This window comes from Chrysemys picta, chromosome 3 (genome assembly GCF_011386835.1).
Source record: "Chrysemys picta bellii isolate R12L10 chromosome 3, ASM1138683v2, whole genome shotgun sequence".
Classification (NCBI taxonomy): domain Eukaryota; kingdom Metazoa; phylum Chordata; order Testudines; family Emydidae; genus Chrysemys; species Chrysemys picta.
In genome coordinates, this window is record NC_088793.1 from 59,775,577 (window position 1) to 59,791,962 (window position 16,386).

The 16,386-nt window shown below is 40.5% G+C and overlaps 2 protein-coding genes across 4 annotated transcripts in view; one reads left to right on the plus strand and one right to left on the minus strand.

The window, feature by feature from the left end:
• DDX43 (DEAD-box helicase 43) overlaps positions 1-3,759 on the plus strand; it is a 76,638-nt gene extending 72,879 nt beyond the window's left edge. For all 3 annotated transcript variants that reach the window (XM_065588016.1, XM_065588017.1, XM_065588015.1), the window contains 2 exons: positions 2,718-2,855; positions 3,216-3,759. In XM_065588016.1, the coding sequence (XP_065444088.1) occupies positions 2,718-2,831 (114 nt within the window). In that variant the 3' untranslated portion in view covers positions 2,832-2,855; positions 3,216-3,759. The remainder of the gene's footprint in view (positions 1-2,717; positions 2,856-3,215) is intronic.
• Positions 3,760-4,806: 1,047 nt separating this feature from the next.
• Positions 4,807-16,386, minus strand: CGAS (cyclic GMP-AMP synthase). Its single transcript, XM_005301224.5, has 5 exons — positions 15,587-16,386; positions 10,622-10,844; positions 8,874-9,128; positions 6,551-6,653; positions 4,807-5,245 (listed from the first exon to the last, which is right to left on the minus strand). The coding sequence occupies exons 1-5, from the start codon at positions 16,250-16,252 to the stop codon at positions 4,891-4,893; spliced, it is 1,602 nt and encodes a 533-aa protein (XP_005301281.2). The 5' UTR covers positions 16,253-16,386; the 3' UTR covers positions 4,807-4,890.

Sequence of the window (16,386 nt, forward strand, 5' to 3'; positions counted from 1 at the left end):
TCAGCAGAGACTTCTTGTCTCGCCATGAATGGTCACTCCACTCCAAAGTGGTCAACAGGATTTTTCAAAAGTGGGGAATCTCCCCAGATGGACTTATTCACAACTTGCCAGAACAGGAAATGTCATCTGTTCTGCTCATTTCGGGGGATTGAAAGGAGCTCCTTGTCAGACACCTTCCTACTCCCGTGATCAGGGACTCTGATGTACATTTTCCCATGAGTGCCATTGCTGCACAAAGTCCTTATGAAGATCAAGCAGGGAAAAGCCAAAGTAATCCTGATAGCCCCACCTTGGCCTCACCAACACTGGTTTGGCACGCTGATGGTTACCTGTCCTATCAGCCTTTCACCCTCTGTCTTTCACCACTCTGCAGGGCAGTCTTTGCTCATAACATGACGGGCCGGTTCTTAAGAGGTCTGGAGCAGCTCTACCTCCAAGTCCAGGACTTAGTCCCTCTGTGGGACCTGAATCTGGTGATCACATTGCTCATGAAAGCCCCCTTCGAGCCCTTGTTCTGCTCTCCTGGAAGGCATCCTTCTTGGTGGTGAAAACTTCTGCCCGAAGGGTTTCTAAGATTAGGGCACTTACATCGGAGCCACCCTATATGATGGTGTTCAAAGACAATGTCCAGCTGCAGCTGCATCTGGCTTTCCTACCCAAAGTGGTTTAGCAATTTCACATGAGCCAGGACACATTCTTGCCAGTCTTCTTCCCAAAGCCTCATAAATCTGAGGAGGAATGTAGGTTGCACTCCCTGGATGTCAGGAGAGCGTTAGCCTTCTACATTGAGAGGACCAAGCCATTTCGCAAGTCAACGCAGTTTGTCATGATAGCAGATAGGATGAAAGGTAGTCCAGTGTCCACCCAGAGAATCTCATCTTGGATCACTGCCTGCATCCGATTTTGCTATCATCAGGCGAAAGTGCCTCCACCAGCAATTGTAACCACCCACTCAACTAGAGCACAAGCCTCATCAGCGGCCTTCCTGGCCCAGGTACCAGATATCTCCAGGGCCGCCACCTGGTTGTCCATTCACACATTCACGTCTCACTATGCGCTTACCCAGCAAGCCCGGGACAATGCTCGCTTCAGTAGAGCAGTATTACAAGCCACATGTCTGTGAACTCAGAGCCGACCTCCAGGGATACTACTTGTGAGTCATCTAGAATGGAATCCACATGAGCAAGCACTTGAAGGGGAAAAAAAGTTACCTACCTTTCATAACTGTTGTTCTTCAAGATGTGTTGCTCATGTCCATTCCATTACCCACTTTCCTACCCCTCTGTCGGAGTTGTTAGCAAGAAGGAACTGAGGGTGGGGGGGCCGACGGCGCCTGATATACCAACGCTTGAGTGCGGCACTCCAGAGGGAGCCATAGCCAACCCTATGGATACCGCTAAGGCAAAAGTCTCCAACAGCTGTGCACATGGGCACACACACACCTAGAATGGAATGGACGTGAGTAACACATCTCAAAGAACAGTTGCGAAAGGTAGGTAACAGTTTTATCTGATGCTGCTTCTAGCAGAGCAGTGCTGTGTTTCTTTAAGTAGACTCCAAGCACCTGTCTGTCTTCAGCTCACTGTTTGTTTTTTGAGCCACCAAGAATGGAATATATATGGAGTACTCGAAGAAGAAAGTCACCTTATAGAAACTTGAGTTCTTCGAGATGTGGTGGTATATATATTTCACCACCTGCCCTCCTTCCCCTCTACAATGGTGTCTTCCATATCTTAAAACAAAAACAAAAAACCCTTAAAAACAATGTCCATTTGAAAAGGAAAAATCAACCATTTCATATTCTGAAGATATTGAAATGGAACACTTCAAGATTGGGAGAAAAAAGGAAAAAGTTCTAATAAACAAAATTTTAGTGAAATTGACACTATTTAACAAAGTTTAATTTTAGTTTAGCCAGACTTGCCTTTTTCTGACGGAAAACTGTTCCATCAAAGATGTGAACCATTTTCATTCATGTAGGGCAAAATATATTGTGGATAGGAAAGTTAAGATTTCCTCTATCCTGCAATTGCATCAGAATGAGGTTGACGATCTTCACTAAACAAAAATACTAAAGTGTGGTGTTTCTTTTTTAACAACTTGAATTCTTGATCTTTTCATAACCAAAGTTCAATGAACTCTAACCTGGTGGTCTGGTACTTGAATTAAAAATCCTAAGAGAATTCCAGTCACCTTAAAAACATTTTAAGAACTAAACATGTATAGATAAGGAATTTAGCTAACCAAATTGCAGGTGTAAAATTTGGTTGCAGAAATGGAGAAAACAGCATAAAATTCAAGTAGATTATTTAGGGCCAGATTTTAATCTACTTGAATTTTGTCTTTTTCCCATAACTTTTTTTCTCAGAAGTTTAACTCCAAGGCAGAAGTCTTTGAAATACATCATAGAATTTTTTTAGCTGAAGATATGGTATTGGTTCATCTACATACACTGGAAATCCAGTGATATAGCACCAAAGAATTTATCACAAGCTACAAAAGACTTTTCCTAATTTTTAGATAAAAAGATATCTTCCCTTGGCTTTTTCTTGTTGGTGTGCTGCTATAGTATTCAGCTGCAAAGCCATAAGAGTCCTAGAATAATAGAAAACATTCTGGATAAATACTTATTTGTTGACTTCATGGGCATATGACTGCAAAGCTTAGAGAATCACTTAGAATAAACTTTCTCCATAACATAACTTTCTAATTATCAGGCAGTTCCTGAAGAGCTTATTTCAATGGCAGAAAGATTCAAGCAATTTCAGATGACAAAAGAAATCAAAAAGGATTTAGGAAGACCTCGTGGAAAGTCCCGGAAAGGTTTTTAATTGCCTGGGAGATATTTAAACAAAGTAAGTAAATTCTTACAGTAATAGTGGTATAGATTTGAATTTAGGGCCAGATTTTTCAAGCATGGGTACTTTTGTGCATGTTTGTCTTGCATACACTAATTATGTCTGCGAACTTTTTGAAAATCTGGTTCTCCTTACATTTAATGATGTGTTGCTATGTTTAGATGTCACTCTCAATTATTCTTTAATCCACACTTAAGGCGGAAAAAAGTGTGTGTCAAGGTTAGTAATTGCAATGACATCATTTTTAAAAACTATAAAAATGCCAAAGAAAATTAAAATTCTGCTTTTAATTTGACAAACTGCAGAATTTTTTAATATACAAGAATTTAAAAATTAACTTCTCCCTTATATTTTCAGGGAATCCGATGGGTGCATACACCCAACACCTGTCAACATTGTTTCAAAATAACTTACATGCCTGATGTTACCACCATTGTCAGTGGAGTGCAAGGAGGATGTTACATCTGTGGTTTGGGACAGACAAGGCATGGAATACTGATGGGTATCTTTCATTGTTGGAAAATGAAGCATATTCTTACAGTAATAGCTGAATAAATCTCTGAACTAATATTTCTTCAAGTCTGTCATACTGAGTGGATGGAAACCCAACCAAATGATAAAACAGTATACAAATTTTGAGAGGCCCCAATCTTTTTTTCTAATAAGGTTATATGTTTTCTATTTTGATTCTTCTGGGCCTCTTATTTTCTTTTACATTAAGCTTATATACTTGTATACAAAACTCCTGTTGACTTCAGTAGGACTAAGATTTCACCTTTCCTATTTATTTTGATGTTTTTGACCTTTTTAAAGAGAATAAAGGACTCTAGTTTTGTACAGCACAAGTTTTCAAATGCTGTAAGATTTTTGCATTTGCTAAATAAAAAACTTGAAAATGTAATAGCTTTTCCAGTGGCTGTACCTTTCCTATGTGCTCTTGTTTCATAGTCTCTTCAAGAAAGAAGAATCAAGTTAAGTTCCGTCTGAGCAGATATAATAGTCTGCTGCTGTTGCTGCTTGTACTCTGACATCCAAAAATAAAGTGCAACTATAGTTGTTATCACTTAAAAGCAGGATCAGTAAAAAGTATAATTATCCTTAAGCACATTTTATTTTGGAATATTCAATATTCAAGTATCCCTCAAAATACCTCAACGTGAGCAAAGTAATGGATGAAAGAAAATCAGAACTATGATTTTGGTTTTTTGCAAGCTATTATGCAGTGTTGCCTCTTCGGGATAAATATAGAGGTAAGTTATGATTGTTGTCTGTAAATACATATGGAGGATACTCAGCAGTGTTTATACTGGTGCAACTCCATTGACTTCAGAACTGCACCACTATAACTAGGAGTATAATATGGCCATTTGTCTGTAAATTTGTTTGTCTGGCATTGTTCTGCGTCAAATCTGTATTTTGTTTTTACTACTGAATCACTGCTGCCTTCTTAGAAGCATAGAGCTTGTCTATAGTGTGTGGCACTGTGCACTACAAGGGGCGTAATTTGTAAAGCGCACTGTTTTGCGCACTAATTGGTCCACATAGACCCTGTTGGTTCACACTAAAAGTTTCCTAGCACTTTAGGGTAGAACTGTATTGTGTTACAGTGCATGAGGGAGTTTTTAGTGTACACCAGCAGGGACTATGCAGACCAGTTAATGTGTAACATGCAAGTGCACTTGAGAAATCACACCTCCATAGGATACATTGCTGCACTGTGTAGATCAGGAAAGTATAGATTATAGCTAATTCTTCCCCCCCCACACCCACTCACCCTCCCGTTGAAAGTAGCCTGGCACCAATCAGACTTAAAATTGTGAAAAACTTGTCCTGATATCCCTTCTCCTCTACCACTAAGAAGCATAATTTAATTTAAATGTGTAAGTCTCATTTATTGACCACAATTACTTTACTTCCACTTTTCATAGCACCAGAAATTCCCAAGGAATAACTTCAAATGTTGATTCTTTATTAGATATTCTGATCTATAAAATGTAAATGAAAATTTTGACAAACATCATAGAATATTTCCTTAATTCTGCAGTTCAAATATTGGAAATCTATTGTTTATTTCATATTTAATTTCCTTTGAAAGGAAATCACTGCTTGCCTTATCAATCAGTTGTCTACTAAAAAGGTTGTGTGTAGGAATAAAAAAGTGTGGAAGGTATGCGTTGTTGAGGCAATCCAGAAAGTAATCCAAAAATTTTTGAAAACAGCTCTCAAGGTCTGTGAACAGCCATTGTTTGTCATCTGGCCAAAGGACACATGCTTGGAAAAAGGCAGTTTTGGCATGGTAGGAACAGAATTTGTCCAGCCCCCGTCTGTTTCCATCTTTTGTTTTAAGCTGATCCAGAAGATGCTTCAGAAGTTTCAGACAGCTTTTCCTGTTGAACAATAAGATGTTATTACTGGGAAATGTCTTATGTATGCTAAATAAGTGTTTCTGGAAATATTTTGCTTTCATGAGGCATTTGATGCTGACCCCAACAAGTGGGATAAAGAATCTTGCCAATAATATTTTCCTATGAAGTATGAAAACCCATTGCATTTTTGTAGGCCAGATTCATCCCAGGATTACATTAGCTTTTCCACAGGGCTCCCCAGATTGAAGGACTGTGCCCAAGGGAAGTTTCAGTGATGCATTATAGTAGAAACTTCCTTCCAGTGGGAGCCATCATAACCCAGAAACTGAGTAATGTTGGACAGTCATATGCTTCATTTAGTGCACTCCCCACAGCAGTTACCACCAGTGGGCAGTTTCGGAGACTGCTGCAAATTAAAGCTGCCCTTTTCTGACAAACTGAGGGATATATCACTGCCTTCCCTCAGACAGAAGGAGCCAATGGGTATGGGAAGATGCAATTTACATGTGCTTTCACCAACAGCAGTGAATCCAAAAATAAAACGATTCTCCTAATAATTTGATGTCTTGTGTCGAATCTAGAGAACTGACAAACACGAGGTAGACTGTGAAGGAATTAGCTTTGTCTTTATGTACACACCTACTTGATGACTGTCTGTTTTCTCTCTCTTCCTATGCTTAGAATTGTTAATGAAATTCAGAAGTGTTCATGATTTGTAAAACTACAGAATGCAAAATGGATCATCTGTCAAAATCAGTTCCTTAAATTGTACCAAGTGATTTTTCATGTATTTCCCCTTCCCCCACCCCACCCCCAACCACACACAAAACACACTTATTAATGAATTGCCTCAAATAGCTAATTTATTTAGTCTATACAGTGGCTAAATTCCTAATGGCTGAGTCAATTGACTTCCCAATCTAACAAATGGGCTAACTTTTTTTTATCAGGCTTAGGAAGTCGGGGGGCAGGGCTTGTTTTGTTTTTTGACAGATTTCATCTGTTTGCTTTATATTGCAAAAATGGGATGTGAACCTGTGATGTAGTATGCCCCCATCTTCCTTAGACTTCAGTGGAAGCCAGACATATTCAGCACTGCACAAAATTGTATTTGCCTGCAGCAGAAGGGTGTTGTGACGATTAGGTGATATGCGTGAAGTGTTTTTCAAATAAAAAGGCTTCATAGTGGCTCACTATTATTCCTTAGTATGGGTTCTTGTTCTCTCAGACCACAGATAAAATTATAAATTTAGAAAGAATTAAAACACTTGCTAGACTGGTATAGTGGCTAAAGGAGACTTAAAAAAAAACATATAAAGTACTAACCTACAACACTTTACTCCCTTAGATTCACAACATGTCTTTGTGTTGCCATGGTTCTTTATCATGTCCTTTTCAATGTGTGAGAAAGAGAGTCGCCAGGTGTCTTCTAAAGATGTATTAAATGAATACAAACATTTTATTAACACTTTTTTTATCCACTTATAATATGAGTCTTACACAGTTTCTGTAGCTAAAGAAAAGTCATCCTGAAGTGAACTTATTTGGAAATGTCTGCAACTTTTTTTTTTAAAATATCAATTTAATAATCTAATCCACAAAATGCTAAAATCCCCTAATTGTATGTTTTTTGCATGATTTTCCCTACAAGACAGAGTTACAGTTGTCTGGATACTTTAACTGCATTTCCATACCTAAATATGTTTGGATTTCTTTGAAGTGTAAACTTAACTCTTAATTTCCTGGGTTTATAATGTGTGGTTTTGGGATAATTACAATACCCCAGAAAGTCTTCCATCTTTAAAATTACTTGATATGTACTTTCAATCTTAAAACAGTTTTTTGTTTTGGAATAAGATAATTGTGGTGGTATTTGGCATAACTTATTTTTAAGACTTTTTTTCCCCACTGTCTATTGATTCTGACATGATATTGTTTTAGGAGTATGCCTCTGTTACTCTTGCAATAGTACCCTGTTATCCACCCAAGACAAGGCATTGAGTTTGAGTAAATTAGCACCCAAGAAGAATTAAATAAATAAACTTAAGCCACATTATTTTTATAGCACCGACACAGGGCTATATGCTTCCCACACAGCTATAGATCAGCTTTCTGCCCCACGAAGCACATAGTCACTGTTTAAATTTAATTTTCTTATTACAGGAGATCAACAGGACAAGGTGTAAGACTACTCTCAAATAGCATTAGGTAAAATCTGTGCTGAGTTTAAAAAAAAAAAAAAAAAAAACTTTAGCAAAGCCTTTCTTTAGCATAACACTTTCTTTTGCTGAAATATAATAGAAAAAAATGTCAGTTTCCCCCTAGATGTACTCTACTGCCACAGATCATGATTGTGACAGCCAAGTTAAATAAAAATAATGGTAATGGTGCACTTATGAAGACCTGAACTTGATGGCGAAATCTAGTAAATTGCCCTGGCAATGTAAAACATTGAGGTTTTAGATGTATTTTTGTGTAGACTAAATCACTCAACTTCACATACAGAAACTCATTTTGATGTTCTATTGCAGAAGCATACTTTCCTTCAGTCTCAATAGGTTTCTATTATATAACAGAAAAAGGTGGTAAAAATACCTCTACATGGCCTTGGTTGGAAAGTAGCACAATGTTCTAATATCTCAAATTACTTCAGTGTCAGACACATTGATGTAAGAGCTTCAGGGTAGAGACGGCTTTGTACAGAGCCTCCACAATATGAAGAATAGGACATGTTTAATAATTCAAAGATAGGGTTTTTTTAGATGATGGCTCTGATCCACATGTAGCCACGGACAAGACAGACAGAAGAATAACAAGGAGCCCGGTGGCACCTTAAAGACTAGGATTTATTTGGGCATAAGCTTCTGTGAGTAAAAAAACTCCCTTCTTCAGATGCCTGGAATGATTACAGACATAAATATATATTGGCACATGAAGAGAAGGAAGTTACCTTACAAGGGGAGAACCAATGTTGAAGGCCAATTCAGTCAGGGTGTGGTCCATTCCCAATAATTGGTGAGGAGGTGTCAATACCAAGAGAGGGAAAATTGCTTTTGTGGTGAGCCAGCCACTTCCAGTCCCTATTTAAGCCCAAATTGATGGTGTTAAATTTGCAAATTAATTGTAGCTCTGCAGTTTCTCTTGGAAGTCTGTTTTTTGTTTTAAATCTGTTGTTGAATGTCCAGGTAGATTGAAGTGTTCTCCTACTGGCTTTTGTATGTTACCATTCCTGATGTCTGATTTGTGTCCATTTATCCTTTTACATATTGGTTTACAACACTGGTTCTCCACTTGTAAAGTAACTCCCTTCTCTTCATGTGCCAATATATATTTATGCCTGTATCTATAATTTTCACTCTATGCATCTGAAGAAGTGTTTTTTTTTTTTTAACCCGCAAAAGCTTATGCCCAAATAAATCTGTTAGTGTTTAAGGTGCCACCGGACTCCTCGTTGTTTTTGTCGATACAGACTAACAGGGCTACCCCTCTGATAAGGGAAGAATACTGCATGCCCTGCTGACTAACAAAAACAAAAAGTAATCTGTAGTTTCCCCTTACAGCAGTTGGGTAATTACTAGTTGAGCAGAAGACCCCTCTCACATTTAATTTAAAAAAAAAAGTTAGTTTGTGTTCAAAATAAAAACAATACCTTTTAGCACTCTTCCATCCTTGGCATGTTTGGGTACTAGGTATATTGGCTTCCATTTATATTCTTGTTTGACTTTGCTTCCTAGCCATTTTTCAATTTTTAGGCCCTCCTGTGTACTGGCAGGCCAGCTCTGACTTCGAACTTCCAAAGCCAAGATTATATCCACTGATATCTCCATTGGAGGATTCCCAATGCGAAGTGTTATTGCAGGGCTTCCAGCCTTTTTTTTATCCACAGTCACTTTCATTTCTGTTCCTATCAAAAAAATAACCTTATTAAAGAAAACTCAACTTTTTAATATTGGAGGAAACCATTTTTTTAATGTTTTTTGTTTACTTAACTAGAATTTGCAGCTATATCATGTCCTATACAAAGCTTCAGTCATTCTATATTAGAGAATATATGAAGAGACAGTATTTTTAAATCAGTTTGTATAATGCAAGTAGTTCATTTTATTAAGGTATGTGCAGAAAATTGACCAAGTAAACAAAGGAAAATGCATGAAACTACTTAGAACTCCATGAAGGACAAATAATTGCAGCTTGCCCTATCGAGAACAAATAACCAAGCCATTTTTGTAAGTAGCTTATGTAAAATCTTAACATCAGATTTCAGTATTTGACTAGCTGCATTAATATGCTACAATGTAATGAAAAGAAAGTGCCTTTCGAGGTAACATAACTGAAATTAACGTGCTTTGGCGAGATCTTGTATTTGCAATGAGAACTGATTGTAAAAGTGGAATGTTCTTGTCTTGTTGAGGAATATTTTTGTGTGTGGATGCATTAGACCTATAGAACCCAATGTATTTTTATATTTAATATTGTAAATGTTAGTTGAAAATTGTGGCCACAATTTTTAACACACATAGCTGTCAGCTAAAGGGACTATATTTTCTCAGTTAGAGTATATTGTTAGTGTTAAATATGACAATTTATTTCCAAAACAAATAAAACATTTAATGAATGACGGCCATATTCTCCCCTAATCTCTACATAACCCCCCTTCTGATATCAATGGACATTCCATTATTTATAGTGCTTACTTTATATCTTGGTCTACAGACCATAATTCAACATAGATTCACCTCTCTTCACCATATTCTTGAGCAAAAAATACACTGAAAAGCAAGACACTGCATTTTTCAAAAACCATATCAGTCATTTCAGCGCTACAACAAGCAGTCTTTTGAGTTATTTTACAAACTCATACGATTTAATGTTTCTAGCACCTTGCTGGAAGAAAATACTGCTTTGTTTTAAGGGGAGTGTGATAAGTTTAGAAACTACGGAAAGCTTACTACCAGTAAATTTAAGAACACTTGGTATAAAGCAGAAGAAATTGAGTCAGTATGTGGGATAAGGATTTTTTTCAAATACTTCTACAAACTTGTTTAAGCCATCTATCATTTTCATAATATGACTGGCCTGACTTAAACCTGGCTTTAGACCGTACCCTGAATGTTCTTTGTTTCAATTTGCAAAAACAGCTTGTTGCATAAGAATGAAGTCATGCAGAACCCTTCCACGCTCTGTGGATTGAATCAGGCCCTGTATGTTTGTGGTTGCTCTTCTCTTGTTGCTCAGACATATATAGGTTTTTCTAGCATTTTATGCACACATCTATGAAGGCACTGCTAACAGGAACCTAAGTTGTATGTACAACACTACTTCCAGGGATTTATATGTACAGACATTAATGTGAACAGTAACACCTGTAAGTGAAAATATTTTCCACTGAATACTTACGTGTCATGCTCTTTACAATTTCTTTAACAATGTTCCTCAGGGCAAAAAGCATCTTACAGGCTGCTAATGTTCCATCTTCTTGTAAAAATTTGTCCAGATTGTTTCCTTGAGGATTTCTTTTAAGTCTCACATAATAAAAGGCACCAGAGCTATCACATTGTTCCAGTTCAACTCTAGGAGCTGGCATCTTAAACATGATATCAAACTCATTTGGTGCAGAAATCTGTGAATCACAGAAATACAAAGCTTACTGTTTTGTTATTACAGGTAAGGTTTTAGCCTGCATTTCCATTATAAATGCCTCTATGGACTTTATTCTCCCATCCACTTCCATGTGCAGAGATATGGGGAACAAATGTATGGTAATTTGCAATAAATTAAGACCAGGGAACTCTCAATAGGAGCAAGACACTACAACCCTGTCAGGCAGATACTCTTATCAACTCTTACTGGAAGTTTTATTTTTGGATGGCTGTAGATTAGAAGTGATTTAATCATCCTGTTAAAGAGTGGGGTAAGCTACATATTTCATAAAGTGAAACTGGAACAACTTACACAACATGGATATAGAAGTCTCAGTGCAGCAAGACAGACCCACATTATGCTGCTCAATTCTCCCTCCACTGACAGGTCCGACTCTTACTGAAGTTAGTAGTAATTGTTCCTCACGTGGGTACTTACAGACTGTAATCAAGTCACCCCCTATACCTCTGCTTTGTTAAGATTAATACATTCAAGGAGCTCTATCAGAACTATAAAGGGAAAGGTAACAGCCCTCCTGTGTACAGTACTATAAAATCCCTCCTGGCCAGAGACTCCAAAATCCTTTTATCTGTAAAGGGTTAAGAAGCTCAGGTAACTTGGCTGACACCTGACCCAAAGAACCAGTAAGGGGACAAGATACTTTCAAATCTTGGTGGGGGGAAGGATTTTGTTTGTGCTCTTTGTTTTGGGGGTTGTTTGCTCTTGGGACTAAGAGGGACCGGCCATCAATCCATGCTCTCCAAATCTTCTGAACAAGTCTCTCATATTTCAAACTTGTAAGTAACAGCCAGGCAAGGTGTGTTAGGTTTATCTTTGTTTTCTCAACTTGTAAATGTTCCTTTTGCTAGAGGGTTTACCTCTGTTTGCTGTAATTTTGAACTTAAGGCTAGAGGGGGTTCCTCTGGGCTCTTTGAATCAGATTACCCGGTAAAGTTATTTTCCAGCCTGATTTTACAGAGATGATTTTTACCTTTCTTTAATTAAAAGCCTTCTTTTTAAGAACCTGATTGATTTTTCCTTGTGTTAAGATCCAAGGGGATTGGATCTGGACACACCAGGAATTGGTGGGGGAAAGGAGGGCGAATGGTTAAATTCTCCTTGTGTTAAGATCCAAGGGTTTGCATTGGTATTCACCAGGAAATTAGTGAAGAAGTCTCTCAAGGCTACCCAGGGAAGGGAGTTAGTACTTGGGAGTGGTGGCAGCAAAACCAGATCTAAGCTGGTAATTCAGTTTAGAGGTTCACATGCAGGTCCCCGTATCTGTACTCTAAAGTTCAGAGTGGGGAAGGAACCTTGACAGCTCAATCTCTGAGGCATATTTTTCTAATCCTTTAATCATTCCCATGGTTCTCCTCTGAATCCTCTTCAATTTATCAACATTCTTCTTGAATTCTGATAACATCTACAGAATTAAACTTCCCCAGTGCAATGCTGAACATCTTACTTCACAGCAGAAAGCCACCAACCAGACTCATCTATGGAGCCAAATGGAGAAAGTTTTCAGTATGGGCCACATAGTTCATACCAGGTACTATCTATAGTCCTTAAAACACTGCAGCCTCTCAATACAGGTGCACCTGATGGCTGTATCCTTTAATCACCCTCCAGTCCAGGAATATGCAGTCTTCTTAAACCCTCTGGGATCAAGGTTCCTTAAGGAGTTTCCTCCCAGTTTTATACCCACATGCATCTGACAAAGTGGGTATTCACCCACGACAGCTTATGCTCCAATACACCTGTTAGTCTTAAAGGTGCCACAGGACTCTCTGTTGCTTTTTACAGATCCAGACTAACACGGCTACCCCTCTGATACCTCCCAGTTTGGGAATCCTCTTTGTTGTGGGACCTTAACCTGGTGTGGTCAAGCCTGATTTTCTGGGAAGGGGGGAAGAGGGCATTTGAACTCCTGACCACCTCTTTTCTATCATTTGTCAGTGAAAACTGCCTTCCTTGTGGCCATCACATTGCCTAAAAAAATTGAGTAGACTCACGCTCTGAATGGGCCTATCATGTAAAATTTTCCAACAGGACAGTCACCTTTAGGCCTTACCCCAAGTTGGAACCCTCCTTCCAGATGATGTGGTATCCTCTCACACTGAGGATACCTCTCTGGGGGAGGGAACTCCAGTTATTAGGATGAGACAGGTTATGGGGTATTTGATCATTAGAAACATAGATAGCTAGGTTTATGATGACCGGGAGAACCGCGTGGTGACTTGTGTGCCTGGTGTGAAAGTTGCGGATCTCTCAAGACATCTAGATAGACTTGTGTAGTGCTGGGGAGAAGCTGGTGGTCGTGGTACATGTAGATACCAATGACGTAGGAAAGGATAGGAGAGAGGTCCTGGAGCCCAAATTTAGGCTGCTAGGTAAGAGACTGAAGTCTAAAACCTTCATGCACATTGGAAAACATAATCCCAACTATACATATAAAATGATGGGATCTAAATTGGCTGTTACTACTCAAGAAGGAGATCTTGGAATCATTGTGGATAGTTCTCTGAAAACATCAACTTAATGTGCAGCAGCAGTAAAAAAAAGCTAACAATGTTGGGAATTATTAAGAAAGGGATAGTTAATAAGACAGAGAATATCATATTGCCTCTATCTAAATCCATGGTATGCCCACAATTTGAATACTGTGTGGAGATGTGGTTGCCCTGTCTCAAAAAAGATATATTGGAATTGGAAAAGGTTCAGAAAAGGGCAACATAAATGATATGGGGTATGGAATGGCTTCTGTATGAGGAAAGATTAATAAGGCTGGGGCTTTTCAGCTTGGAAAAGAGATGACTAAATGGGGATATGATAGAGATCTATAAAATCATGACTGGTGTGGAAAAAGTAAATAAGGAAGTGTTATTTACTTTTCCTCATAACACAAGAACTATGGGTCATCAAATGAAATCAATAGTCAGCAAATTTAAAACAAACAAAAGTATTTATTCACACAACGCACAGTCAGCCTTGGAACTCTTTGCGGAGGATGTTGTGAAGGACTATTACAAGGTTAAAAAAAAACTAGATAAGTTCATGGAGGATAGGTCCATCAATGGCTATTAGCCAGGATGGGCAGGAATGGTGTCCCTAGCCTCTGTTTGCCAGAAGCTGGGAATGGGTGATGGGATGGATCACTTGGTGATTATCTGTTCTGTTCATTCCCTCTGGGGCACCTGGCATTGGCTACTGTAGGAAGACAGGATACTGGGTTAGATGGACCTTTGGTCTGACCCAGTATGGCCATTCATATGTTCTCTGACCTCCATGTAATCTGTTTATCTCATGGTCCTCTGAAATCGCACTCCACCCCAAGACAAGTGAGACTCCATACCCTGGATGTTGTAAGAACATGCTTTTTATTTAGACAGAACTAAACCATTTGGATACACGCACAGACTGTTTGTGGTGTGTGCTGGAAGAATTAAGGGATAACTAGTGTCAGTCTGTGTTAAGACTTGTTATCCCCCAGCCATGAAGGATCCATCTCGACATGTTAGAGTTTATTCTATCTGTCCCCACCACGCCCGGCTTTCTCATATATAAAGACTAGCCACAATGATCAATACTCCTGTCATCTGCAACCTGGATAATTGTAACAGATTGTATCTACACTTGAACATCAGAACAATGTAAAGACTTCAGCTAGTACAAACCACAGCTATCCACTGCCTGTGTGTTTTAGGTCACCATGAGTAAATCAAGCCTGTGCTCCAGTTTCTCCACTTGCTCCCAGCCTAAATTGACTAATGGAGCTGGTCTCAGCTACATTATCTTAATCTATATAAACCATCAGGACAACTATGTTCCTCTAGAACAATGCAGAGCACAACCTGTATGAGATCTGGAGCTGTCTCTTAATCAACAGGAACTAATTCAACAAACTTCCTGAGGAAATTAGAGTAAAGCAGTTTGAATATCTTTTGTAAAAGCTGGATAATTTTATTAAGGAGGAACGCCTCCCCACCCCATAACCAAATTGTTTTTACAACATCAATCTCCCTCCCAACTAGCCCCCACTATCCCTGTAACCCCAAAGGGAGACAAAACAGATTTCTTGGAACCTGGGGGTACTCAAATCTATGGTTATGGTAACCAATACAAACTGCAGAGCTAGAACGACTATAATTAGCCATTATGGGAAAGAGAGTGCAGTGAAAATGTCCCTGTAAAATAATGTGCTGTACCCAGCGGGTGCCTGGGGCGGCAAGCCGCGGGGGGCGCCCTGCCGGTCCCTGCTAGGTCGGCAGTCAGGCAGCCTTCAGCGGCTTGCCTGCGGAGGTCCCCGTCCCGCGGCTTCAGTGGCAATTAGGCGGCGGGTACGCCGAAGCCGCGGGACCGGGGACCTGCCGAAGGCGGCCTGCCTGCAGTGCTTGGGGCAGCAAAAAAGCTAGAGCTGCCCCTACCTGTACCTGAAAGGCACAAAGAGCTTGAGCCACGCCCACTATAGTTTCAGAAGCTGCTGCAGCAGAGGCAAGGGCTGTGCCATGCTGGGACAATTTGAATGGAGACAATTTTAAATAAGAATCAGGGACAGAAAAGGACCCGGCAGATTGTCTGAAAATCAGTTCCAGGGAGGGAGGCTGGAGGTGGCAGACGATAATGAGTCACATCACAGCTGGAAGTACCCCAGTCATGCTAGGTCCTACATTAACAGTGTCCGATGGAGATGAAGTGCTTAAGCCCCTGCCCGCTTCTCCTCACCTTGACATGCTCGTAGTAGCTACCGGTGCCCAGAATATCAATTGAGCTGAAACTGTTCTCCCGGGCTCTGATCGCTGACACCAACGTGCGGATGAGCAGGTTCACATTCTCCGAGGCCTCGGACGTGTCCTGCCGGCCCAGGCTCAGTGTCTTCAGCACATCCCTGAGCCGCCGGGCTCCCACGCCACCAGACTTGACCCCGACGCTGCTCTCTGTCCCCGTGCAGCAGTAGGAAGCTACAGCGGGCGGCCCTCTGGCGGGAGACTCTTTTGTTTTAGGGACAGCTCCCTTCTCTCTGCGGGCAGAGTCTTTCCGAGTGGGGACTGCTCCCTTCCTACTGGGGACAGCATTACTCTCTCCCGGGGCAGATCCCTTCCCGTTATGGACAGATCCCTTCTCGCTGGGAGCGGGTCCCTTCTCTGTGCGGGATCTGGCAGCTGTGGCGCCCTTTGGGTCAATGGGCGAAGGGGAGTCCCGGGGGTTAATGGCTTTAGCATGCTCACCAGGAGGCCGAGCGTCCCCTCTTCCTGCCCCAGCTCTCCCCCCGCCGCGGGCAGGGGGCTTGGCGGCGGCGCTATGGCTCCGAGGGGGCTCAGGAGCGCTGCTCTGACTCGGTGCCTTTCTCGACCCTCTCGCTCTCCTGGCTGCAGCGCACTGGTCCCCCATGGCTCAGCTCCCACCGCCTTCCGCGCCTCCCTGGCTCCGGGCACTGAGGCGCTAAGCGCGAAACCAGGCTCAGGCAACTTCCTTTCCGGGACCAGGGCGCGCAGCTGGAGAAACGAAACTCAGGGACGGGCATG

What these genes read in the sequence shown, in the direction of transcription:
- CGAS (XM_005301224.5), bottom strand. Translation starts at nt 16,252, where the DNA reads ATGGGGGACCAGTGCGCTGCAGCCAGGAGAGCGAGAGGGTCGAGAAAG. An exon ending in GCTACTACGAGCATGTCAAG is followed by an intron (nt 10,845 to 15,586) that starts GTGAGGAGAAGC and finishes TGTGATTCACAG; the next exon opens with ATTTCTGCACCAAATGAGTT. An exon ending in GGATGGAAGAGTGCTAAAAG is followed by an intron (nt 6,654 to 8,873) that starts GTATTGTTTTTA and finishes ATACATCTTTAG; the next exon opens with AAGACACCTGGCGACTCTCT.